Below are 24849 nucleotides of genomic sequence, written 5' to 3'. Positions count from 1 at the left end.
CGGCAACGCCGGATCGTTAACCCACTGAGCAAGGGCAGGGACCGAACCCGCAACCTCATGGTTCCTAGTCGGATTCGTTAACCACTGCGCCACAACGGGAACTCCTGTTTATGATTTTAAGTAATGAAAATTTAAATGTCAGGCAACCCCATGGGTTATTTAGAATAAGGACAACCTAGAGGTTCGTTCATTTGTTCTTTCTTTTCCTTTTCGTTCTTTTCTTTTCTTTTTTCTTTTGCTTTTTAGGGCCCAAACTGCGGCATATGGAAGTTCCCAGGCTAGGGGTCTAATTGGAGCTGTAGCCACTGGGCTATGCCACAGCCACAGGATGGGGCATCTGAGCCATGTCTGGGACCTACACCACAGCTCACGGCAACACTGGATCCTTCACCCATTGAGTGAGGCCAGGGATCAAACCTGCGTCCCCATGGATACTAGTCAGGTTGGTTACCGCTGACCCACAACAGAAACTCCTAGAGGTTATTTCTTGTCTTTTTTTTCTTTTTTTGGCTGTACCTGCGGCCTATGGAAGTTCCTGGGCCAGGGATGGAATTCCAGCTACAGCTGTGACTTATGCCACAGCTGCAGCCATGCTGGATTCTTAATCCACTGCACCTGTCCGCGGATTGAACCCGTACCTCCATAGTGGGCTAAGCCACTGTAGTAGGATCTTTAACCCACTGCACTACAGTGGGAATTCTTAGATTACCACACTGATCAATTCTTGATCTTGCATGGCTCAAATAGTTCTTTTTTGTAGAGCGGGCTATAACTGCACACCATTTTGACCTTCCCTCTTCCCTTTCTTTCTTTCTTCTTTTTTTATTTTTTATTTTTTGCTTTTTTAGGGCCACACTTGCAGAATATGAAGTTCCCAGGCTAGAGGTCGAATCAGAGCTGCAGTTACTAGCCTACGCCACTGCCACAGCAACACCAGATTTGAGCCATATCTGCCACCCATGCTGCAGCTCATGACAACACTGGATCCTTAACCCACTGAGCGAGACCAGGGTCAAACCCACATCTTCATGGCTACTAGTCGGGTTCGTAACCCGCTGAGCCACAACGGACACTCCCCCTCTTCCCTTCCCTTCCCTTCCCTTCCCTTCCCTTCCCTTCTTTTCTTCCTTTCTTTTCTTCCTTCCATCCTGCCTCTCTCCCTCTCTCTGCTTTTTTCTTTCTTTCTTTCTTTCTTTTGGCCGCCTCTGCAGCGTGTGGAAATTTGTGAGCCAAGGATCAAATCCACACCACAGCAGAAACCCGGGCTGCTGCCGTGACAATGCTGGATCCTTAACCCATTGTGCCACAGTAGGAAATCCCCTTTCTTTTTTTGCATGTTAATTTTCTTTAATAAATAAAGAGCTGTTGCACAAATGATAAGGGGAGAGGGATAAGATGATAAAAGAAACTGGTAGAAGATAATAGTTCAATTGTTTTTGTTTAGAATGGTGAAATGTGGATTTCAAGGAGTTTTAGATGCCATGGATGAGTTTGAGGGGGTCTGGGATCTCCTTGAAATTGTGTGTGAAATTTTGCACGCTGTGCATCACATAATACACGCAAAGTTTCTGCTGGAGAAACAAACTAGAAGGGAGAAACAAATAACTACTATAAGCCTGTATTTGCATAAAATTTGTATCTCAGCATTTTTATTGCTTGAGTGCTTTGAACACCTTCACTGAGCATTAACCTTGGCTGAAGGCTGGAGGTCTTATCATCAGAAAAGTGCATCAGTCCCTGACCTGGGAACTTCCATATGCCAGAGACATGGCCAGAGAGAGGGAGAGGAAAAAGAAAAGGAAAAATGCACTGTACAAACTGTTAGGTACTGAAATAACGAATACCTATGCTGTGCCCCTGGAACAAACATAGTGTTGTAGGTAAGTTATACTTTAATAAAAAAGCAATAGAAACTAAAAAAAGGAGATACTTTTTCTTAAAAACTATCTGTTTACCCTGAGACACAGTTTCTGGAACAAGGGCAGGTTAAATCCTTGATCCTTGCCCTGTATTTGCATGTTTTCAGGATAATAAGTTAGTTCCCTAGTGTCCTGCAAAGGTGAAAAGAAAAAGGAAAATGCACAGTATACAAAATGTATACTTTATAATCAACATAAAGTCAAAATTTCCAGTTTTATCTTTTGTCTTTTTTTTTCTTTTTTTGTCTTTTTGCCATTTCTTGGGCCGCTCCTGAGGCACATGGAGGTTCCCAGGCTAGGGGTCTAATCAGAGCTGTAGCCACCAGCCTATGCCTGAGCCACAGCAATTTGGGATCCAGGCTGCGTCTGCAACCCACACCACAGCTCACAGCAACACCGGATCCTCACTGAGCAAGGCCAGGAATCGAACCTGCAACCTCATGGTTCCTAGTCAGATTTGCTAACCGCTGAGCCACAACAGGAACTCCTCTTTTATCTTCTTTATTAAGTAAAATTATTTAAAATTCTGTGTCTTAGGACCCCATCACTGTCTGCTTATATTGCCTGTGTATCTCTTGGTTTCCTTCAAGTCATTTGTAGTCTTATCCTATTATTTCTGATTGAGTTCTGGACATCATACATGACAAATTGGAGAGAGAATTGGTGGCTCCAGATGATATTATGTTTCATCAGAGGAGATTTATTTTTACTTCTGACAGCACAGCTGGGTGTGTTAGCAAGTCAGGATACCCCCCGCCCCCGGCCCCTTTTTTTTGTCTTTTTAGGGCTGCACCTGCTGCACATGGAGGTTCTCAGGCTAGGGGTCAAATTGGAGCTATAGCCGCCAGCCTACACCACAGCCACAGCAACACCAGATCAGAGCTGCATCTGTGGCCTACACCATAGCTCACGGCAACACCGGATCCTTAACACACTGAGTAATGCCAGGGATTGAACCTGTCTCCTTATGGATGCTAGTCAGATTCGTTTCTGCTGAGCCATGGTGGGAACTCCAAGATAACCTATTTTAATCAGAGATGAAGTTGATTTGAAGCTGGATTTTACTTTATGAAGGGCTTATACTCTAGCTTTATTTTTCTCTCTCTGTCTATCTACCTATGTTATCTATCTGTTAAACAAAAGTATTTTCTGGAGTTCCCATCGTGGCTCAGCAGAAATGAATCCGACTAAGAACCATGAGGTTTTGGGTTCAATCCCTGGCTTCGTTCAGTGGGTTAAGGATCCGGCATTGCCATGAGCTGTGGTGTAGGTCGAAGATGCAGCTTGGATCCCGAGTTGCTGTGGCTGTGGTGTAGGCTGGCAGCTGTAGCTCTGATTGGACCCCTAGCCTGGTAACCTCCCCTCCATATGCCACATGCACAACCCTAAAAAGCAAAAAAAAAAAAAAAGAAAGAAAAAAAATTCTCCTGGAGTTCCCTGGTGGCACAGTAGGTTAAGGATCCAGCGTGTCACTGCTGTGGCTTAGGCCACTTCTGTGGCACTGGTGTATTCCCTGGCCTGGGAACTTCTGCAGGCCACGGGAGAGAACAAAAAGATAACAAAATAAAATAAAATAATTTTAAATTAAAAGAAAATGATTTTCTCCTGATTTTATTTTAATTATAAAACTCTAATTTCTATCATTCAACCAGCTTTTTATGTGGGTTCAAATGACCTAGCCTTTACTGGATGCAGAAATCCTGGGGCAGTAGCTTTGACCAGAAATTTCACTTCCAAACAGCTGATCCTTTATTGTTTGTTCTTTTTTTTTTTTTAGCCTTCTGATGCAGAGAAAGAACTGGTTGACAAGATTGAGAGCATGTGGTTAAATCTGTTTAATGATTCGGTGAATGTGGAGCATGCTCTGGGGGGCATAAAGAGGACATTCACAGAGGTACCTTGAAATATTTCACTTTCTGAGTAAAGGTATTAAAAAATATCCAGTAGACTCAATTAATGCAACCCTGCCTTTCTCAGATTACTCGAGGTGAAATATCAAACTACAGACAGCAGATAGAGGACTTTGCAAAACGTTTTTATCGTGAAGGCCCTGGTTCTGTTGGTGAAGATCTTGATAGTGGTAAGAATATTCACGTTGGTCTTACTGAGGTCTTTGAATATGTTTTGCTTAAGAATTCTGTGGGGGGAGTTCCCGTCATGGTGCAGTGGTTAACGAATCCGACTAGGAACCATGAGGTTGTGGGTTCGATCCCTGGCCTTGCTCAGTGGGTTAAGGATCTGGCGTTGCCGTGAGCTGTGGTGTAGCCTGCAGACATGGCTCGGATTCTGCGTTGCTGTGGCTCTGGCGTAGGCCAGTGGCTACAGCTCTGATTAGACCCCTAGCCTGGGAACCTCCATATGCCGCGGGAGCGGCCCAAGAAATAGCAAAAAGACCAAAAAAAAAATCTGTGGGAAGACAGGATGGACTGGTGCTTCCACTGGTGGTTGCCTACACACTGGGTTCATCTGGGGATCTCTAAAAACCACCTGGGACCAAGTCCAAACAGTCTTATTCCATTGATCTGGAGGGTGGTCTGGATGTTGAGATTTTGAAAAGCTCCCATGGGGCTTCTAATATGCAGCTCGGGTTAGAATCCTCAGGAGGCAGGATTTCCTCCCTCTCTCCCTTCCTTTCTTTTTAGGGCCGTACCCGTGGCATATGGAAGTTCGTAGGCTAGGGGTCCAGTCTGACCTGCAGCTGCCGGCTTACAACACAGACACAGCAATGCCAATCTGAGCTGTGTCTGTGACCACCACAGCCACAGCAATGCCAGATTCTTACTTAACCCACTGAGCAAGGCCAGGTATCAAACCTGCATCCTCATGGATACTAGTCGGGTTTGTTACCACTGAGCCACAATGGGAACTCCTCTTTTCTTCTTTCGTTCTTGGGCATGCCTGTGGCATATGGAAGATCCCAGGCCAGGTGTGTAATCTGAGCTGCAACTGTCAGCCTACTCCACAGCCATGGCAACATTGAATCTGAGCCATATCTGCGACCTGCACTATAGCTTGTGGCAACACTGGATCCTGAGAGAGGCCAGGGATCAAACCCGCATCCTCAGGATGCTATGTTGGGTTCTTAGCCTGTTAAGCCACAACAGGAACTCCTAGGAGACAGAATTTTCCAACCAGAGGAGTTTGCAGATGTAACCAGCCCTCTGGTTTTAGTTAGAATGATGTCAAGATAAAGTCTGGTCATTCTAAATTTGGCTTCCAAAATTTGGCTTCTATGGATGAGATGATAGTTTTGGTATATTGTTCATGATTTTTTGTTTGTTTGTTTGTTTAGCTGTGCCTGCTGCATTCGGAAGTTTCCAGGCCAGGGATCAAACCTGAGCCACAGCAGTGACAACACCGTGTCCTTAACTGCTAGGCTACCAGGGAACTCCCAAGATTTCTTATTTAAGTCTGTCTGCCTTAAAATGGTATGCATTCATTTATCTGCTTATTTACTTATTTACTAGGAGTAGACCTTTTAGCTACTTTTGAAAAAGAGCTGATGAGACATGAAAAGAACCGTCAGGAGTTGGCTAATGCTGAGAAACTTTTCGACCTTCCAATTACAATGTACCCAGAGCTGCTGAAAGTGCAGAAGGAAATGAGTGGCCTGAAGATGATTTATGAGCTCTATGACGCACTGAAGGTAAACGTCTACCCCTGGACTCTGTCTCCTCGAAGGGGATGCAGCTCAGCAGGCCTTCAGGCCACAAAATCTCTTTACTGTGACCTAAAGGCCCACTGAGCTTCATCCCCTTCAGGGAGAGGAGTTCTTGCCTTGGTGCAACAGGATCGGCCGCATCTTGGGAGCCGCTGGGATGCAGGTTCAATGAGCCGGTCCAGCACAATGGGTTAAGGATCTGGCGTGGCCATGGCTGTGGCATAGGTTGCAATTACGGCTCGGATCTGAGTCCTGGCTGGGGAACTCCATATGCCACGGGGTGGCCAAAAAAGGAAGGAGGGAAGAAAGAAAGAAAAAGAGAGGTGGCTTCAAATGAGGCAGGCAGAGTCGTGATGAAGGCCCAAGTGCAGAGATACTTCTAGTGGGAGACATTGAATGTTCTGTTCTGATTGCTCCGGTTTTCCCAGGGGCGTGCACAGCAGTTTCATCAGCAGCAAGGACCTGAGTGGGGGTGCTGGCTGGTTGAGCAGGGGTGAAATAGTCGTCTAGAAGGATGGGGAGCAAGAGGGCCAAGGTGATGTGGAGTGACCAGTGGTGCTGTCAGGGTCTCCTTAGGATTTAGACTGAGGCCAACAGGCAAGTGTTTTCAGCAGTCGTGGTTGGCTGCCCTGGTGTTAGTGTCAGGCACTGATAAACGTGGGGGAATGGACTTAGCCATAGTTATGGTTTTAGCAAGTGCCCTCAGTGGAGAGTGTCGGACAAAGGCATGGAAGGAGGTTAAGGGAAGGCCTTGTTATGATTGGCTGGCCGAATATCGAGGGGTTGAAACTCCGAGAAGTACTTTAATTTCTTTGGGATTTCTTTCTAATTTATCTCATTAAATTTTTGCAAAAAAGGAGGTCATGGATCTTGGGAGACATCTCAAAATTATCTAGAAATGTTCGAACTTTGCAGAAGGCAAAGAGAAATGAGAAAATGTAATTGCATCCTGTAATGCCACTTACATCTTGTGTTTAAACAATTATGATTCACATATTTCATCAAATAACATAATTTCCTGTTGACTGTGCTTCATGACCAAGCAACTCTGTCAGAATTAGGTATCACAGGGTACAAATGCCAACTATCCACGATAGATATATATATATTTTTGGCCACACCCACAGCATGCAGAAGTTCCTTGTCAGAGATCAAATGTATGCCACAGCAGTGACTTGAGCCACAGCAGTAACAATGCCAGATATTTAACCCACTGCTCCACCAGAGAACTCCCAAGATGGTAAATTTTACGCAAGACAGTACTTTTTACATTAAATCTCAGGGAACTAGAACACTAAGTCTTTTCTTCATGATATTCAAGCAGGGTTATCTATATTGTAGGTATTTTGTAACCTTAACTGCTTCTATCAGGAAAGGACAATGCCTGAATAAAGTATATGCTTTAAGACACAGGTGACTCCCTGATTTAAAAACAGCTGTTTTTTGGAGTTCCCATTGTGGCTCAGTGAGTTAAGAACCCAAGTAATATCCATGAGGATGTGGGTTCTGTCCCTGGCCTTGCCAGTGGGTTAAGGATTCCGTATAGGTTGCAGAGGCAGCTTGGACCTGGTGTTGCCGTGGCCATGGTGTAGGCTGGCAGCTGTAGCTCTGATTCGATCCCTAGCCTGGGAACTTCCATATGCTTCAGGTAAGGCCTTGAAAAGAAAAAAGATCCCTGTTTTCTGATAGCCTATTTCTCCCCTTCCCCTGAAGGAAAGGAAGACATATTTTTGAATTCCACACGTTCTCAGATACAGCGTTATTCTTTCGAGGGCCTAAAAGTGTTGGAGGCTTTCGTTTGTGTTTCAGAGCCTAGGCATTGATCTTTCCTTGTGAATCTGAGGTTGTTGTGGGGCGATGGGTGATAATATTTGGAAAGAAGTGGGCATGACCGAGGCTTGGGAACGCGAGCTCCTGGTTGAACCACCTTTGAGTTTCCAGAGGGCTCTTGTTAATGGGATGATTTCCTGCTCATTTTCCAGGTTGCAAAAGAAGAATGGTCTCAGACTCTGTGGATCAACCTGAACGTTCAGTTTCTCCAGGAAGGAATTGAAGGTTTTCTCAAATCCCTCCGAAAGCTGCCCCGGCATGTCCGGAACTTATCTGTGGCCTACCATCTGGAAGCAAAAATGAAGGCATTCAAAGACTCAATTCCTTTACTTCTTGACTTGAAGCACGAGGCTCTACGAGACAGGTTTGTGGGAAGAGCTTTTATTGTAAAATATGTCTTTGCTTAGATCTGATGTTGAACAACAAGCTTTTGAAGTTCCAGTCGTGGTGTAGCAGAAACGAATTCCAACCAGGGACCATGAGGTTGGGGGTTCGATCCCTGGCCTCGATCAGTGGATTAAGGATCCGGTGTTGCCGTGAGCTGTGGTGTAGGTCGCAGATGCGGCTCGGATCTGGCATTGCTGTGGCTGTGGTGTAGACCAGCAGCTGTAGCTCCAATTTGACCTGGGAACCTCCATATGCCACGAGGGTGGCCCTAAAAACACAAAAGACAAAATAATAATAATAATAATAATTTATAGCTTTGTCTTATGGGTCACAGTCTCCCCCAAGTAGATGGCAGTGTTTCCGAGGGCGGGGGCCTTGCCTTTGAGATGCTTGGAAACCCCCACTGCCTGCACAGATTTACCACTTTCTGAATGTTTATCGAACACATTAGTGCTGGTAATTTACACCAGGGTCTCAAACAGACTGAGTGATCCGAGACAGGTCATGATCACGCACCCTAAAGACTGTGCAGAAGCAGTTACCAACACATGAAAAGTTGTGTCTTTTCTTAGGTGGTAGTTAAGACTAGTTGTCTAAGAAAATGTCTTACTGGATACTGTTTCCTGGATTAAATACCTGTGGCCAGTGGGATTTTGGAAAACTTTGGACATGTAATTCCAGTGATGGCCTCATATTTCCACATTCATTATAAGAAGTGTTTATCATGGGATTTACCTTGTCGTTGAAGGGGGACTAATTAAACCCATCGCTGAACTGGTAGATGTAAAGGTATTAATGTGGATTCACCTTTAGGCACTGGAAAGAGCTTATGGAGAAAACGGGTGTGGTTTTTGAAATGACGGAGACGTTCACCTTGGAAAACATGTTTGCTATGGAGCTTCACAAACACAAGGATGTTCTTAATGAAATCGTAACATCGGCCATCAAGGAGATAGCCATTGAGAAGGTGGGACTGTTTTTAATTATGAAACAGTTGAACAGTTGAGAAAAAAAAGAGAATTTTTTTTTTCATTCAAAGAGAAAACCTGTTTGCTCTGGTACCTGTTCTGTTTGAGGAGGAAGGAATTATTGGTTCTAGAAATAGAATTTCTGCCTTAGTTAAATGTTTTAGATTCTTAATTGCAGTTTCACTTTCAACTTATTTATTTATTTATTTAGGTCTTTTGTCTTTTTAGGACTGCACCCACGGCATATGGAGGTTCCCAGGCTAGGGGTCTAATCGAAGCTGTAGCTGCTGGCCTGTACCACAGCCACAGCAGTGCAGGATTTGAGCCACGTCTGCGACCTACACCACAGCTCACGGCAACGCCGGGTCCCCAACCCATTGAGCAAGGCCAGGGATCGAACCCACAACCTCACGGTTCCTAGTCAGATTCGTTAACCACTGAGCCACAACGGGAACTCCTCAACTTATTTATTAAAGAAATAATAGGTGTTCAAGGTAGACAACTGAGAAAGTAAACAAACCATTCATAATTCCACACTTGAAGATAAATTATTAACATTTTAATGCATATCCTTTACCACTTTAAAATGCATATACAAGGGGAAGGGAGTGGGATAGACTGGGAGTCTGGGGTTAATAGATGCAAACTATTGTATTCGGAGGTGGGTAAGCAATGAGATCGAGATCCCGTGTACAGCACAGGGAACTGTATCCAGTCAGTAGTGATGGAACATGATGGAGGATAATGTGAGAAAAAGAATATATATATATGTCATATGTATATATATATATGTGTATATATATATGTGTGACTGGGTCACTTTGCTGTACAGTAGAGATTGACAGAATGCTGTAAATCAACTAAATGGAAAAAATAAAAATCATAAAATAAAAAAATAAAATGCACATACACATGTACACATATGTACACTTATACACCTATATCCAGACATATATGTACATACACATCACTGTATAACACAGTACGTATACAATACTATATACATGAGTAATATGCCCATAAATATATGTGCGCACACATATGCACATATATACATGTATACAAATACACATATATCACACACACATACACGTATATACAAGCATATGTGTGTATATTCACAAGCATATATATACACATATGGTATGTACACGTGCACGCTTATACACGTATGTGCATACACATACACAAATATTGACAGTATTTTTTGAAAATGAAATACAAAATAGGCATATTAATTTGTAATCTGATTTTCTTGCTTAATAGTAGAGGAAACTCTGGGGCGGGATCTCATGAGGATGCAGACTGGAGGCAGATGAGAAGATTTAGACCCTGGTTCTGGCATTCAGTAGCTGAGTGAACTTGGCAAGCCGATCCCCCCTCTGAGCCCCAATTCCCGCCTCTGTAAAGGGTGGGTAATAATAATCCCTCCCTCACTGGTGCTTTGAGGACTAAAGGAGATCATGTGTATCATGTGCTTACTTGACACAGGTGCTGGGTAAGTGATGACTAGGATTCCCAGGACAGAATCTCTGCTGATTCAGAACACTGCTGGGAACTCTGGGTTGAGACGTTCATCCAGGGCAAACTCAGGAAGCTGCTGTTGGGTTGCGGTTCTTTTTTTTTTGTTATTCAATTCGTCTACCTGGACCATTCTGTTCCTATCCCTGACCAGGCTGTGAAGGAAATCCTGGACACGTGGGAAAATATGAAATTTACTGTGGTCAAGTATTACAAAGGCATCCAGGATCGAGGCTACATCTTGGGGTCTGTGGATGACATTATCCAGTGCTTGGATGACAACACTTTCAACCTGCAAAGCATCTCAGGAAGCAGATTTGTTGGGCCTTTTCTCCAGACTGTTCACAAATGGGAAAAAACGCTTTCTCTAATAGGGGAAGTCATTGAGGTAAGAAAAAAAGACACAAAAGATGGAGAGAGGAGTCCCCATTGTGGCTCAGCAGAAATGAACCCCACTAGTATCCATGAGGATGTGGGTTCAATCCCTGGCTTCATTCAGTGGGTTAAGGATCCGGTGTTGCTGTGAGCTGTGGTGTAGGTCGCAGACATGGCGTAGATCTGGTGTGGCTTTGGGTGTGGTGTAGGTTGGCGGCTGCAGCTCCGATTTGACTCCTAGCCTGGGAACTTCCATATGCCACAGTCCTAAAAAAAAAAAAAAAAAAAAAAGATGGAGAGGCGGTAGTCCATAGTGAGAAAGAACAAAGAGAATGTTTTGTGCTCAGAAACTAATGATCCTCTTTCATACTTTTTCTCTCTGATTTATTTGTGGGGAGGGGTGCATGATTAGAGGAGTCAATCTCAGTTTTTATTTCGACAAATGCATTTTTAACTTGCAAGACTCCTAATCAGTGCTTTTTCATATGTCCTTATTCTTTCTTTTTCTTTTTTTTTTTAATTTTATTTTCCCACTGTAACATCCTTATTCTTGTTTAATATTACCTGTTCTTATTGCAAGAATACTTTCACCTCTGTAACACACTGAAGAATCTAAACATATTTAAAGCCTTTCTTTTTCTGATTTCCTTCTACTTTTTCTTTTCTCAGGCCAGAATTTTCTTCTTTTTTTGTGACTTTCTTGGTAGTGGGTTTTTCTCTGTGTGATTTTAATTTTTTTTTTTTTTTTTTTTTTTAGTTCATCTTACATGAAATTTTTTTGGCCTGTGCTTGCTTCATTTCAATATGTGTTTTTGCAGTTTCTTCAACATGACCCATCCTGTTGGGCAGCACCAGACAAGTTCTTATATTAGGTGGTTTGGGGCTTTCTTCCTTTGTGTCCAGCCCTCTGTGAGCAACCCTGGGTCATTTCACCAGTTTTATGTGGCTGCCTTGTTTTTCTCCCCAGGCCACAGGCAAGTGCCTTGTACCTGCTGCACCCTGGGCTTGGGGTGGGGTGGGATGGGATGATGCCAGGCCTGGTTTCCTGTCTAGGATGTGGTCCAGGTCCTCACCCCCATCATGCCTGGGCTTCCTTCACTTGCTTTTTAATTTTTTTTAAATTTTATTATTTTTAATTTTTTTTTTCTTTTTTGGCCACATCACGGCATATGAAACTCCCCATCCAGGGATCAGATCTGCAGTCTAGACCCAAGCTGCAGCTGTGGCAACACCAGATCCTTAACCCACTGTGCCAGGCTGGGGATTGAACCTGCGTCCCGGTACTCTCAAGATTCCACTGATCCCATTGTGCCCTAGTGGGAACTCCTTCACTTGCTTTTTAAAATATGTTTTTTGTCTATTACTTTTTCTTTGTGGAAGCTGTTAGCTAGTATATATTACTGCTTTTTTTCTTCATTAGTATAGATTTTTTTAAGTGACACGACATTTATATAACATAAAATTATGCTTTGTTTCTTTGTTTTAGCAGCGCCTAGGGCATGTAGAAGTTCCCAGGCCAGGAATCAAACCCATGCCACAGCAGCAACCCGAGCCACAGGAGTGACAACACCGAATCCTTAATCTGCTGAGCCACTAGGGAACACCCAGTTTACCCGTTTTTTTAAAATGCACAATTCAGGAGTGTTTATTAGTTCATTCACAATATTTTGCAACCACCCTCTCTATCTAGTTCTAGAACATTTTCATCATCTCTAAGAAATTCCTGTGCCCATTCAAAAGCAGTTACTCTCTACTTCCCCTCCCTCTAGCCTCTGGTAACCATCAGTCTGTTTTCTGTCTCTATGAATTTACTGATTTGGGGTATTTAATATACATGGAATTATATAATATGTGCCCTTTGTGTCTGGCTTCTCTCACTCAGCATTCTGTTTGCAAGGTTCATCCATGTCGTAGCCCGTGTCAGTGCTTCCTTCCTTTTTTGTGGCTGAATCATATTCCATGGTGTGGATGGACCATATTTTGTGTATCCATTCACCTGTTGATGGGCATTTGGATTATTTCCACTCTTTGGTTACTGGGAATAGTGCTGCATATGAGCATTTGTGTACAACTAATTTTTGAGTCTCCGCTTTTAGATCTTTTGGGTCTGTGCCTCAGGGTGGAATGGTGGCTCCCAGAGCATTTGGATCAGCTTTTTTCTGGGGCTCCTGTGCAGTCTTTCCTTTGTTCCTTTACAGGGTTCCAACCCCTGCTCACAACTGTAAGTGTCCTCCCTGTCCCAGGCTGGTATGGAGAGTTTTTTCTGCTTTTGAGTGTGGCTTTAGAATATTTAGCTCTGCTTTCTCCATCATCCATGTGTATTTGGGAAGGAGTGTATGTGCTCACTCTGTGGAAAGTGGTTTTTTTTTGGGGGGGGGCGTACCTGCGGCATATGGAGGTTCCCAGGCTAGGGGTTGAATCAGAGCTACAGTTGCTGGCCACAGCCACAGCCACAGCAATGCCAGATCTGAGCCGTGTCTGCAACGTACACCATAGCTCATGGCAACGCCGGATCTTTAACCCACGAATGAGGGCAGGGATCGAACCTGCATCCTCATGGTTCCTAGTCAGGTTTAACCACTGAGCCACAAAGGGAACTCCTTTTTTTTTTTTTCTTTTTAGGGCCACACCTGTGGCATATGGAAGTTCTCAGGCTAGGGGTTGAATCAGAGCTGCAGCTGCCAGCCTACACCACAGTTATGGCAACGTCAGATCCAAGCCGTATCTGCAACCTGCTCTGCAGCTCATGGCAATGCCCGATCCCAAACCCACTGAGCAAGGCCAGGGATCGAACCTGAATCCTCATGGACATTATGTTGGGTTCTTAACCCACTGAGCCACAGTGGGAACTCTGCCCTGAAAGTGTTTTGACCTGAGTTGGTTAACTATGTCCTGTATTATTTATTTACTTATTTTTTGTCTTTTTGCCATTTCTTGGGCTGCTCTCTTGGCATATGGAGGTTCCCAGGCTAGGGGTCTAATTGGAGCTATAGCCACTGGCCTACACCACAGCCACAGCAATGCGGGATCTGAGCCACGTCTGCGACCTACACCACAGCTCACGGCAATGCCGGATCCTTAACCCACTGAGCAAGGCCAGGGATCGAAACCAAAACCTCATGGTTCCTAGTTGGATTCGTTAACCACTGGGCCACGACGGGAACTCCCTGTTCTGTGTTAGAGTGGGATTTTGCCAAACACACCTTGAGGTATGTGTGTTGATGATAACATTGTGTATTTACAGATTTGGATGTTGGTTCAGAGGAAATGGATGTATCTGGAAAGCATCTTTATCGGTGGAGACATCAGATCACAACTTCCAGATGAGGCAAAGAAGTTTGACAACATTGATAGAGTATTTAAAAGGGCAAGTGACTGGCTTCTATTTTGGTCCACAAAGGAGGACAGGGATTTGAGATACTTTCATTTATTTATGTATGTATTTATTCATGGTCTTTCCCACAGTATACAGAAGTTCCCAGGCCAAGGATTGACTCTGAGCCACCTCAGTGACAACCCCCAGTCCTTAACCACTGGGCCACCAGGGAACTCCTGAGATACTTTTATTTATGTATTTGTAAGTAGTATTTTGTCTATTGGTAACTTTTGAATTTGTGCTATCATCATATATGATTTTAATCCTTTTGGTAGAAATTTGTTTGATCTGAAGCCACTGGCATATGGCACTCAAACATTTTTATATTATTTATCTTTCATTATAAAAGTAGTACCTGTTTAAAAACCTTGGAAAAATGTAGAAAAGCAGGAGAAATATATCTTCCATAAATCCATCACCTTTAATATGTCATATTTATTATTATTATTTTTTTGTCTTTTTAGGGCCGCACCTGTGGCATATGGAGGTTCCCAGGCTAGGGGTTGAATTGGAGCTGTAGCTGCCCGCTTACACCAAAGCCATAGCAACTCAGGATCCAAGCCGCCTCTGTGACCTACACCATAGCTCATGGCAGCGCCAGACCATTAACCCACTGAGCGAGGCCAGGGATTGAACCTGCGTCCTCATGGATGCTAGTCAGATTGGTTTCCGCTGAGCCACGATGGGAACTTCACATATTTCTTCTTTATTTTAATGAATTTATTACATTTTTAGTTGTACAACGATCATCACAACCCAATTTTATAGGATTTCCATCCCACAATCCCAGTGTATCCCCCCACCACCCGAACTTTTGGAAACCAAAAGTTTTTTAAAGTCTGTGAGTCAGTATCTGTTCTGCAAAGAAGTTTAGTCTGTCCTTTTTTCAGATTCCACATGTCAGTGAAAGCATTTGATGTTGGTGTCTCATTGTCTGACTGACTTCACTTGGCATGATAATTTGTAGGTCCGTCCATGTTGCTACAAATGCCGGTATTTCATTCCTTTTAATGGCAGAGTGATATTCCACTGTGTGTATGGACCACATCTTCTTGATCCAGTCCTCTGTCGATGGGCATTTAGGTCGTTTCCATGTCTTGGTATTGCAAATAGTGCTGCAATGAACATTGGAGTACATGTGTCTTTGTGAGTCATGGTTTCTCTGGATAGATGCCCAGGAGCGGGATTGCTGGATCAAATGGTAGTTCTATTTTTAGTTTCCTGAGGAATCTCCATACTGTTTTCCACAGTGGTTGCACCAATTTACAATCCCACCAACAGTGTGATAGGGTTCCTTTTTCTCCACACTCTCTCCAGCACTTATTGTTTGTAGACATTTGGATGATGGCCATTCTGGCTGGTGTAAGGTGGTACCTCAGGGTGGTTTTGATGTGCATCTCTCTAATAATGAGTGACGTTGAACATCTTTTCATGTGTTTTTTGGCCATCTGTATGTCTTCTTTGGAGAACTGTCTGTTTAGATCTTCTGCCCATTTATTGATGGGGTTGTTTGTTTTTTTGGTATGGAGCTGCAGGAGGTGTTTATAAATTTTGGAGATTAATCTCTTGTCAGTTGCTTCATTTGCAAAGATTTTCTCCCATTCTGTGGGTTGTCTTTTCATTTTGTTTAGGGTTTCCTTTGCTGTCAGAAACTTTGAAGTTTGGTTAGGTCCCATTTGTTTATTTTTGTTTTTACTGTCAATACTCTAAGAGGTGGATCTGAGAAGATGTTGCAGTCGTTTATGTTGGAGAGTGTTTGGCCTATGTTTTCCTCTAAGAGTTTTATAGTGTCTGGTCTTATATCTAGGTCTTTAATCCATTTTGAGTTTATTTTTGTGTGTGGTGTTAGGGAGTGTTCTAATTTCGTTCTTTTCCATGTGGCTGTCCAGTTTTCCCAGCACCACTTATTGAACAGGCTGTCTTTTCTCCTTTGTATGTTCTTGTCTCCTTTGTCATAGTTGAGTTGGTTGTAGGTGCATGGGTTTAATTCTGGGCTTTCTATCCTGTTCCACTGATCTATATTTCTATCTTTGTGCCAGTACCTCCATATATTTCTTTTATCTTTTTTCTGTGTATATGGGTTGAAAAACACAAGTTGTAATGATATTTTGTAAAATTTCATCCTACAATTTTCTTTTCATATTATAAGGAACAGTTCTTGTTATGAAACCATCTGAGAAATTATTTTAATGCCTTTATATAATGTTCCAGTGAGTGGCTTGACATTAGTTGATTATTGTCTAGTAACTGGACATCTTGTTTGAAGCGAAATTTTTCCTTTCATAAATAATTTGCATGTTTGTGCCTAAAGATTACTCCAAATTTAGGGTGAATATCTTATAACAGATTGTTTAAAAGTAAATTATCCATGAAAGACCATGTTTATTTTAAAGTCCTTTCCAGAAAAGATTTTACCAGTGGTCCCTGCTACTAGCAGTTAGTGGGGCAAGGATTTTTGCCCAGCCCACCTGACCTCAGAGCCTGAGTACTTTTCTACTCAGCAATGCTACTGTATTCTTCAGTTATGGGCAGCCAGCTCATGTTTGGGTCTCCTTTATCCATTAGAGCTTGTGATTTTTTTTCTTATCCACCTGCACAAGCTTTTTTAATAGAAGGATATTTATTTATTATAGAAAAATTTAAACATAAAAAAGCAAAAAAGAGGAGTTCCTATTGTGGCTCAGCAGAAACGAATCTGACTAGCATCCGTGAGGACACAGGTTCAATCCCTGGCCCCGCTCAGTGGGTTAAGGATCCAGTGTTGCTGTGAGCTGTGGTGCAGGTTGCAGATGCGGCTCGAATCTGGTGCTGCTGTGGCTGTGGTGTTGACTGGCAGCTATAGCTCCGATTCGACCCCTAGCCTGGGAACCTCATATGCCGCAGGCGCAGCCCTAAAAAGACCAAAAAAAAAAAAAAAAAAAATCAAAAAAGAAAAGAAAAGTATACCCACAACCCCATGCCCAAGATAACCATTTCAGTTGTTCAGCACTATCTTCTAGAATTTATTTATTCCTATGTTTATGTATTATTTCGTATATTATATTAATATATATCATATATCCCAATAAATAATTATTCTACAAAGTAAGACCATTGTTATCGATATGATCTTTAAAAAATTTAACATCTTTTTCATACATTTCAATAAACATCTAAATTGTCACTTATGGCAAATTATTGACCTAATTCCCTCTTGGTGGACACTTGGGCTATTTCTTTCTCTTTCTTTTTGCCATTATGAAGAGTGCTGCAGGGAATATTCTGGTGTATACAGATTGCTCAGAGTGGAATTGCTGGCTTCATTCATCCAGCAAATGTTGATGGAGGGCCTGCTATGTGCAGACACTAATGTAGGCTCATGGGGACACAGTGAGCAAAGACAGGAAAATCTACCAGGGCAGCTGACCTTCTGCAGGACGATGGAAAAAAAACCCATTAGAAATAAGTTGTCTATAGTACATTAGAAGGTGCTTATTTAAACACTCAAGAGCTTTTGCCAGTTTGGCCTCCCTGAAGGCCATGATTCTGATTTATTGGTTTTGCTTTTTCATGCATAGACCCTGGCAGATGCCCACCAGGGACAAGAGCAGAGCTCCTGGAGTTCCCTGGTGGCCAAGCAATCAAAAATGTGGCATTGTTACTGCTGTGGCAAAAGTTTGATCCCAGGCCTGGGAACTTGAATCCCTGGGCATGGCCAGGAAAAAAAAAAAGAGCAGGACTCCTGTTGCCTTGGAGTGACCTTTGTCTTCTTGACCTTGTCTAGATCATGGGCGAGACCTTGAAAGATCCTGTGATCAAGAGATGCTGTGAGGCCCCAAACCGCCTCAGTGACCTGCAGAACATCAGTGAGGGCCTTGAGAAATGCCAGAAGAGCCTGAACGACTACTTGGACTCCAAGAGGAATGCCTTCCCCAGGTTCTTCTTCATTTCTGATGACGAGCTGCTCAGCATCCTGGGGAACAGCGACCCCCTCTGCGTCCAGGAGCACATGATCAAGGTCAGCCCCCGAGGGCTCCCACAGGAGCGCCTGTGCAAGCTCTGTAACTGCAGTTAGCTTTATTGAGTCCTCTACACTGTTCAGTTCAGCCTAGAGGTTTAAGACTGTGAAATGCTGCTGGGGTTTTTATTTGAGGCATAAATCCGATGAAATCAACTTTAGTTTGAGGTTAGATCAGCACACAGCTGCTATTTATTGCTCATTTTCCACAGTTCCCCAAACAACATTTTTTTGGTTTTTTTGGAGAAACTAAAACAGTACAGAAATACACACATAAAACAGAAGCAAACTTACAGATTTTGAAATCAAACTTATGGTTGCCATAAGGGAAACTGTTGTGAGGGGAGGTATAAATTAGGAGGATGGGAAAAACATATACCCACTACCGTATGTGTATATAATAGATAATTAACAAAGACCTACTGTATATCGTAAGGAAATCTGCTCAATAGTCTGTAATATCCTATATGGGAAAAAAGAATGGATATGTGTATATGTATAACTGATTCACTTTGCTGTACATCTAAAACTAATACAACATTGTAAGTCAACTATACTCCAATAAAATTAAAGAAAAAATACACAAAGACCAATATATTAATATAATAAGCAGAGCGGTAACACAGGATGGTTGTTTAGTACACGAAATATACAGCCAGATTATCTGGATTTAAATCCTGGCTCTACATGGATTTGCTGTGTGACTTTTAGCAAGTTACTTAACCTCTCTGGGCATCAGTTTCCTCATCTGTAAATGCAGATGACTCCAATAGTTAACCTGCCTTAGTGGGGTTGTTCTAAAGATTAAATGGTTAATGAGTAAAGTTTTAGTACAGTGCTTGCCTTATGAACTTGGCTAAAGAATCTTATCCGCCAGTCAGAATTGACAAGCTTGTTACCATTTAGTCACATTTGCTTTGTCTCTTTTTTTGTAAAATAAAGTTGTAGAGATAAGTTAACATGTCCCATCCCCATTCACAATTCTTCCACTTGCAAGAGGCAGCCATCATGGCTTTGTTGCCATTCTTTCCAACCCATGTTATCATACTTTTGCATAAACCTCTGTGTCTCTGTGAGCGATACTGAATGGTAGGAAAGAGGACAGACAATACTGCCTCTTGTTGTTGCTGTTGCTGTTTTGAAGACCGCATATGGAGGTTCCCAGGCTAGGGGTCGAATCAGAGCTGTAGCTGCAGGCTTACACCACAGCCATAGAAATGCTGGATCCAAGCCATGTCTACAACTTACATCACAGCTCACAGCAACACCAGATCCTTGACCCACTGAGTGAGGACAGGGATCGAGCCCAAATCCTCACATATACAAGTTGGATTTGTTTCCGTGGAGCCACAGTAGGAACTCCAATATTGTGATAGAGAGCTAGAGCGGTGGCAAGAAATAATCTTTGATCAGCAAATCAAAGCTCTATATTGAGTATCAACCCAGAGCAAGGTTTATCAGCCTTCACAGTTGCTGTCTTGGGCCAGATAACTTTTCTGTGTGTGTGTGTGTATGTGTGTGTGTGTGTATGTGTGTTGGGGAGTAGGAGTGGGGGGCTATCCTGTGCATTGTAGGATATTCAGCAGCATCCCTGGCCTCTATCTGCTGGATTCCAGAAGCATCCCTTTCTGGCTGTGACAACCAAAAAATGTCTCCAAACATAAACCTCTGTGCCCTTGGGGCAAAATCATCTGTGGTGGAGAACCAGCATTGCAGAGCAATTCCTTATTCCAAATAAACAAATTGCTAAGGATCAAGTACTGAATGCCATGCTTTTCCTTTAATAAATGCTGATTTCCTTCTTAAGAATCATAGTTTTGATTGCATGTTTTCCGTTCTCTAAGGGGAGGCTTATAGTCTGTTTCTGCTTTCATCAACAAATGTTTTACTGTTACAGAAAAATGTGTTCTTAGATACACTTTTTTTTTTTTTTTTTTTTTTTTTTTTTTTACTGGTAGCCCCTTTTGCAAACCGCTGATTTTATTCTTCAAAGCCTGTTGCCTTTCTCTCCTTCTGTCTGTGATTTTCAGAGTGCCTTATCTTAAATCATGGGCCCTAAATGACTCGTTTTCCTGAATATTATTCTGATTAGTAACAATGGGAATAGTCACCAAATGCCTAGTAAGTAATGAGCTGGCATTTCCTTGCTTGATTTGATCTGTCGACCTTATTTTGTGGGTGCCATAGTTATGTTTATTCCAGGCTGAGAGAGGAGAAGCAACTTGCTCAAAGTCACTGGATTGGACAGTGCTGGGGGGGTGAGGGGTGGGATTCAACCACTGGTCTCTTAATTCCTCAGCCCTAGGGTGTTTAGTCACCAGGCTATTCTGCCCCTCCTGTGTTCAGCCTGTCCTTAAGTCCAGATACCTCTCCATCCCAGCATACACCCTGGATTCTCAAGTGTGGGAAAGGAATCTGTCTTTTCTTTCTTTCTTTTTGTGTAACCCACCACAGATCTTTGCACAGTGCAGGATAAACAAAAGTACCCAGTGGACATTTGTCACTGGGTGATTGGATGTCTGTTCAGCATGCAGTCTCTGTTGCTGTCGCCGGCATCCTGGCAGCTCTGATGTGTGATGAGGCACCTCAGGCTGTTCTCTGATTCCAGAACCCAGTGAAGGTTTTACAGGGTGGCTTCTCCCACTCTATTGCAGATGTATGACAACATAGCACTGCTGAGGTTTAATGACGGGGACAGTGGAGAAAAGCTGGTGTCTGCCATGATTTCAGCGGAAGGGGAGGTCATGGAATTCCGGAAGATCATCCGGGCTGAGGGGCGCGTGGAGGACTGGATGACGGCAGTTTTGAATGAAATGCGAAGGACTAACAGGCTAATTACCAAAGAGGCTATTTTTAGATACTGTGAAGACAGAACCAGGTAGGATTGTAAATGTGGTTGTGTGTTTATCATATTAATGGTCGTACTGGATCCATTTTCAGGGTTTGGAATAGACCGATTGATATTTCAGTGAGGTTTTCTTTTCTTCCAGCTAAATTAGCTGATAAATAGCTGTCCTTTAAGGGTCACCTCATATAGTACTTCTCAAAGCTGGTCCCTAGACTGGCATCATCAGAGCCCCCGGGAGCGTGTTAGAAATGCAGATTCCTGGGCCCTCCCCAAACCTGCCCCATCAGAAACTCTGGGGATGGGGCCTAGGGATCTGAGTTTTCATAAGCTCCGAGGGGATTCTGAGCTCAAATGTGAGAACTTAGTGACCCACCAGAAACCAGGTGTTCGCTCCTGGTCTGGGAACTTTTTGGGTGGCAGTGCTTTCACATCTCCCGATTTGTGACTCTTTAGGTCTGTTGTCCTTTGCAAGGTCCGTCTTTGTGCATCACTTCACTGCTGTCCTCTCTACCTCCCTTACCTGTTACATCTTTCTCGTGTGTAGGGACCATAGTTGTACAGGCTATTTCGGTGTTAGAGGCACGACACAATTTTTTTTTTTTTTCATGTGGAAGTTCCTGGGCCAGGGATGGAATCCATGCCATAGCAGTGACCTGAGCCACAGCAGGAACAATGTCAGTTCCTTAACCAAGAGGCCACCCAGAGGACTCTAACCACACAATTTTAAAACGACGTTAAAGCCAAATACTTTTCATTGTTTTAAGCATTCTTTTTTTTAACTTTTTTTTTTTTTTTAGGTCCACACTGGTGGCAAATGGAAATTCCTGGGCTAGGGATCGAATTGGAGCCACAGCTGCCTGCCTACACCACAGCCACAGCAATGTGGGATCCAAGCCGCATCTGCAATCTATGCCACAGCTCACAGCAATGCTGAGTCTTTAACCAGTGAGTGAGGCCAGGGATCAAACCTGCTTCCTCATAGACACTAGTAAGGTTCTTAACCCGCTGAGCCACATCAGGAACTTCTTAAGCATTCTTTCAAATTTATTTTGCCTTTCACTATACATCATCAAGATAAGGACTAAAAATTCACAGTCACTTTTACTGGATTGGAATTTAACGGCCCTGGGTCCATTTTTTTGAAATATAATTTAGAAAAAAAAATTTAGAAAAAAAAAAGTTTGCCCTAATGTAGTTCAAACAGCATTATTTCATTCTTTTTTATGGCCAAGTAATATTCCGTTGTATATATGTACAGCGTCTTCTTTTTCCATCCCTCTTTTGATGGAAGGAAATACATTCCTCTTGGGACCACTCTTGGTCCCAAGCCTGGGAAAATCTCGGTAAAGATGTGCTTTTCCTTTAGGGTGGACTGGATGCTCCTGTACCAAGGGATGGTGGTGCTGGCGGCCAGCCAGGTGTGGTGGACCTGGGAGGTGGAGGATGTCTTTCGCAAAGTGCAGCAAGGGGAGAAGCAGGCCATGAAGAACTACGGCCGGAAGATGCACCAGCAGATTGATGAGCTGGTCACTCGGATCACCATGTCCCTGAGCAGAAACGACAGAAAGAAGTACAACACCATCCTCATCATCGACGTGCATGCCCGAGATATAGTCGACTCTTTCATACGGAGCAGGTAGGGACCTACCTGGGCCACTAGCATGGCAAAACCTGTCCTTCTTCATCCTCTGGCCTCTCTCAGCATCTCTCCTTGTGCATGGTCCACCTCCTCTTCTGCCTCATCCCTCCCTCTTTCCTTATCCCACCACCCCCTCCATCGTTGTTCACTTTCCAGCATCCTCGAGGCCCGGGAGTTTGAATGGGAAAGTCAGCTGCGGTTTTACTGGGACCGAGAACCAGATGAGCTGAACATCCGCCAGTGCACAGGGACCTTCAGCTACGGCTACGAGTACATGGGTTTGAACGGGAGGCTGGTCATCACGCCCCTCACAGACCGGATTTACCTGACTCTCACTCAGGTGACTGGTGACCTGGCCCCTCTGGTGCTTATCATTCACCTGGGGTTATGTGCTATTCTCTACGTGAGACAGTGGTAGTTGGGATGGTGTACTGGCTTGACCCCCAAATTCATGTCCACTCAGAAACCTCAGATGTGAACTTATTTAGAAATAGGGTCTTGGAGTTGCCGTTGTGGCTCAGTGGTTAACGAATCCGACTAGGAACCAGGTTTCAGGTTCGATCCCTGGCCTCACTCAGTGGGTTAAGGATCTAGCATTGCCATGAGCTGTGGTGTAGGTCGCAGATGCGGCTCGGATCCCGAGATGCTGTGGCTGTGGCATAGGCCGGTGGCTACAGCTCCGATTCGACCCCTAGCCTGGGAACCTCCATATGCCTCGGGTGTAGCCCCAGAAAAGACCAAAAAAAAAAAAAAAAAAAAAAAAAGAAATAGGGTCTTGGGGATGGACTGGGAGTTTGGATTGGCACATGCACACTGAGTTATATGGAATGAGTGGCCAACGGGGACCTGCTATAGAGCACAGGGAACTCGACTCAGTGTTCTGTGATAATCTGTGTGGGAAAAGAATCTGAGAGAGAATGGATATGTGTGTGTGTGTGATTGGGTCACTTTGTTGTACAGCAGAAATTATCACAATCTTGTCAATCAACTATACTTTAATAAAACTTAAAAAATGCAAAGAAAAAAGAAGTAGGGTCTTGGCAGATTTAATTAGTTTAGGGTTGTGGGGGAGAACATCCTGGATTCAGGCCCTCACACCCATGACTGGTTTTCTTGTAAGAAATGAGGAGGTTGCAGAGTCTTGGGGAGGAGGATGTGAAGACGCAGGCAGAGACCGGAGGGAGGTAGCTGCGGGCCAGGAGATGCCTGGGGCCACTGGAAGCTGGAGATGGCAAGGGGGCTCCCTCCCCTAGAGCCTTCAGAAGAAGTGTCACCCTTCCCACACCATGATTTCAGACTTTTTCCCATGCAGAACTGTGAAGTAATACATTTCTGTTGTTTTAAGCCAGCCGGTTTTGTGATCCTTGGTTGTGGCAGCCCCAGGACACTAACACTGAGAGTAAGGGACGTCATCCTTTGCAAAAAATCTGTGTAATTGCCACCTTTCAGGATTGGGCTGTTGCAAGTTCAGGTGGCCCCAAAAATCACTTGGGTTCAATAGTTTGCTAAAAGGAATTACAGAATTCAGTAAAGCCATTATAGTCATGGTTGTTATTATTATTATTTTACGGCCACACCCACAGCATATGGAGGTTCCCAGGCTAGGGGTCAAATTGGAGCTGCAGCTGCTGACCTACACCACAGCCACAGCCACAGCCACACCAGATCCAAGCTGCATCTGCGACCTATTCCAAAACTTGCAGCAATGGGGGATCCTGAACCCACTGAGCAAGACCAGGGACTGAACCCACATCCTTATGGATAATTGTTGGGTTCTTAACCTGCTGAGCCTCAACGGGAACTCCCATGGTTATGGTTTTTACAGGTCAAAATCAGCAAGGGGAGAAAGCATAGCACAAGGTCCAGGGAGGCCAGCTCAAAGCTTCACTTTCCTCTCTAGGGTGAGAGTGCAGACAGCACTGTTTCCTCTAGCAACAGCTTGTGGCCGCATGTGTGACGCATGCACCCAGGGAAGCAGACCAAGCCTTGGTGGCCGGGGTATTAACCCGCGACTTGTCAGGCAGGCGTGACTGACCACCTGAGTGGTTGACCCTAGTCTCCATAACCTCTGGAAGCTGACCTGACAGTACCATGTGGCCCATGACTCCCACCATAAATTGCCCTGTGGGACTGCCCTGTATGGCCCAAAGAACCCAGATAAACAAGGACAGTCTTCTCAGGCAGGACATTCCGAGGGCTTAGAGGTCAGCTCCTAGGGTCTGCAGACAAAGGACCAAATCTTACTTTGGGCAAAATGAATCCTCTGCAAAGATGTCCGTGTGTCCATGAGCCCCAATTCTGGGGACTTCTGGGCATTGTCCTCAGGGT

General features: G+C 43.8%; 1 protein-coding gene across 11 annotated transcripts in view; it reads left to right on the top strand.

Annotated features, from left to right (window-relative positions):
• DNAH10 (dynein axonemal heavy chain 10) overlaps window positions 1-24849 on the top strand; it is a 154776-nt gene that overhangs the window by 52756 nt on the left and 77171 nt on the right. For all 11 annotated transcript variants that reach the window (XR_002338322.1, XM_021072222.1, XM_021072219.1 and 8 more), the window contains 11 exons: window positions 3697-3813; window positions 3897-3999; window positions 5387-5565; window positions 7563-7774; window positions 8611-8764; window positions 10441-10674; window positions 13906-14028; window positions 17801-18034; window positions 20689-20912; window positions 22249-22518; window positions 22678-22861. Coding sequence is in view for 10 of the 11 variants with exons in the window: in XM_021072222.1 (XP_020927881.1) it covers window positions 3697-3813; window positions 3897-3999; window positions 5387-5565; window positions 7563-7774; window positions 8611-8764; window positions 10441-10674; window positions 13906-14028; window positions 17801-18034; window positions 20689-20912; window positions 22249-22518; window positions 22678-22861 (2034 nt within the window). In the remaining variant the exon portion in view is untranslated. The remainder of the gene's footprint in view (window positions 1-3696; window positions 3814-3896; window positions 4000-5386; window positions 5566-7562; window positions 7775-8610; window positions 8765-10440; window positions 10675-13905; window positions 14029-17800; window positions 18035-20688; window positions 20913-22248; window positions 22519-22677; window positions 22862-24849) is intronic.

The sequence above is a fragment of the Sus scrofa genome, chromosome 14, assembly GCF_000003025.6.
Source record: "Sus scrofa isolate TJ Tabasco breed Duroc chromosome 14, Sscrofa11.1, whole genome shotgun sequence".
NCBI classification, from domain to species: Eukaryota; Metazoa; Chordata; class Mammalia; order Artiodactyla; family Suidae; genus Sus; species Sus scrofa.
Note: the sequence above shows the minus strand (reverse complement) of the source record. Positions and strands in the feature narration are given on the sequence as shown.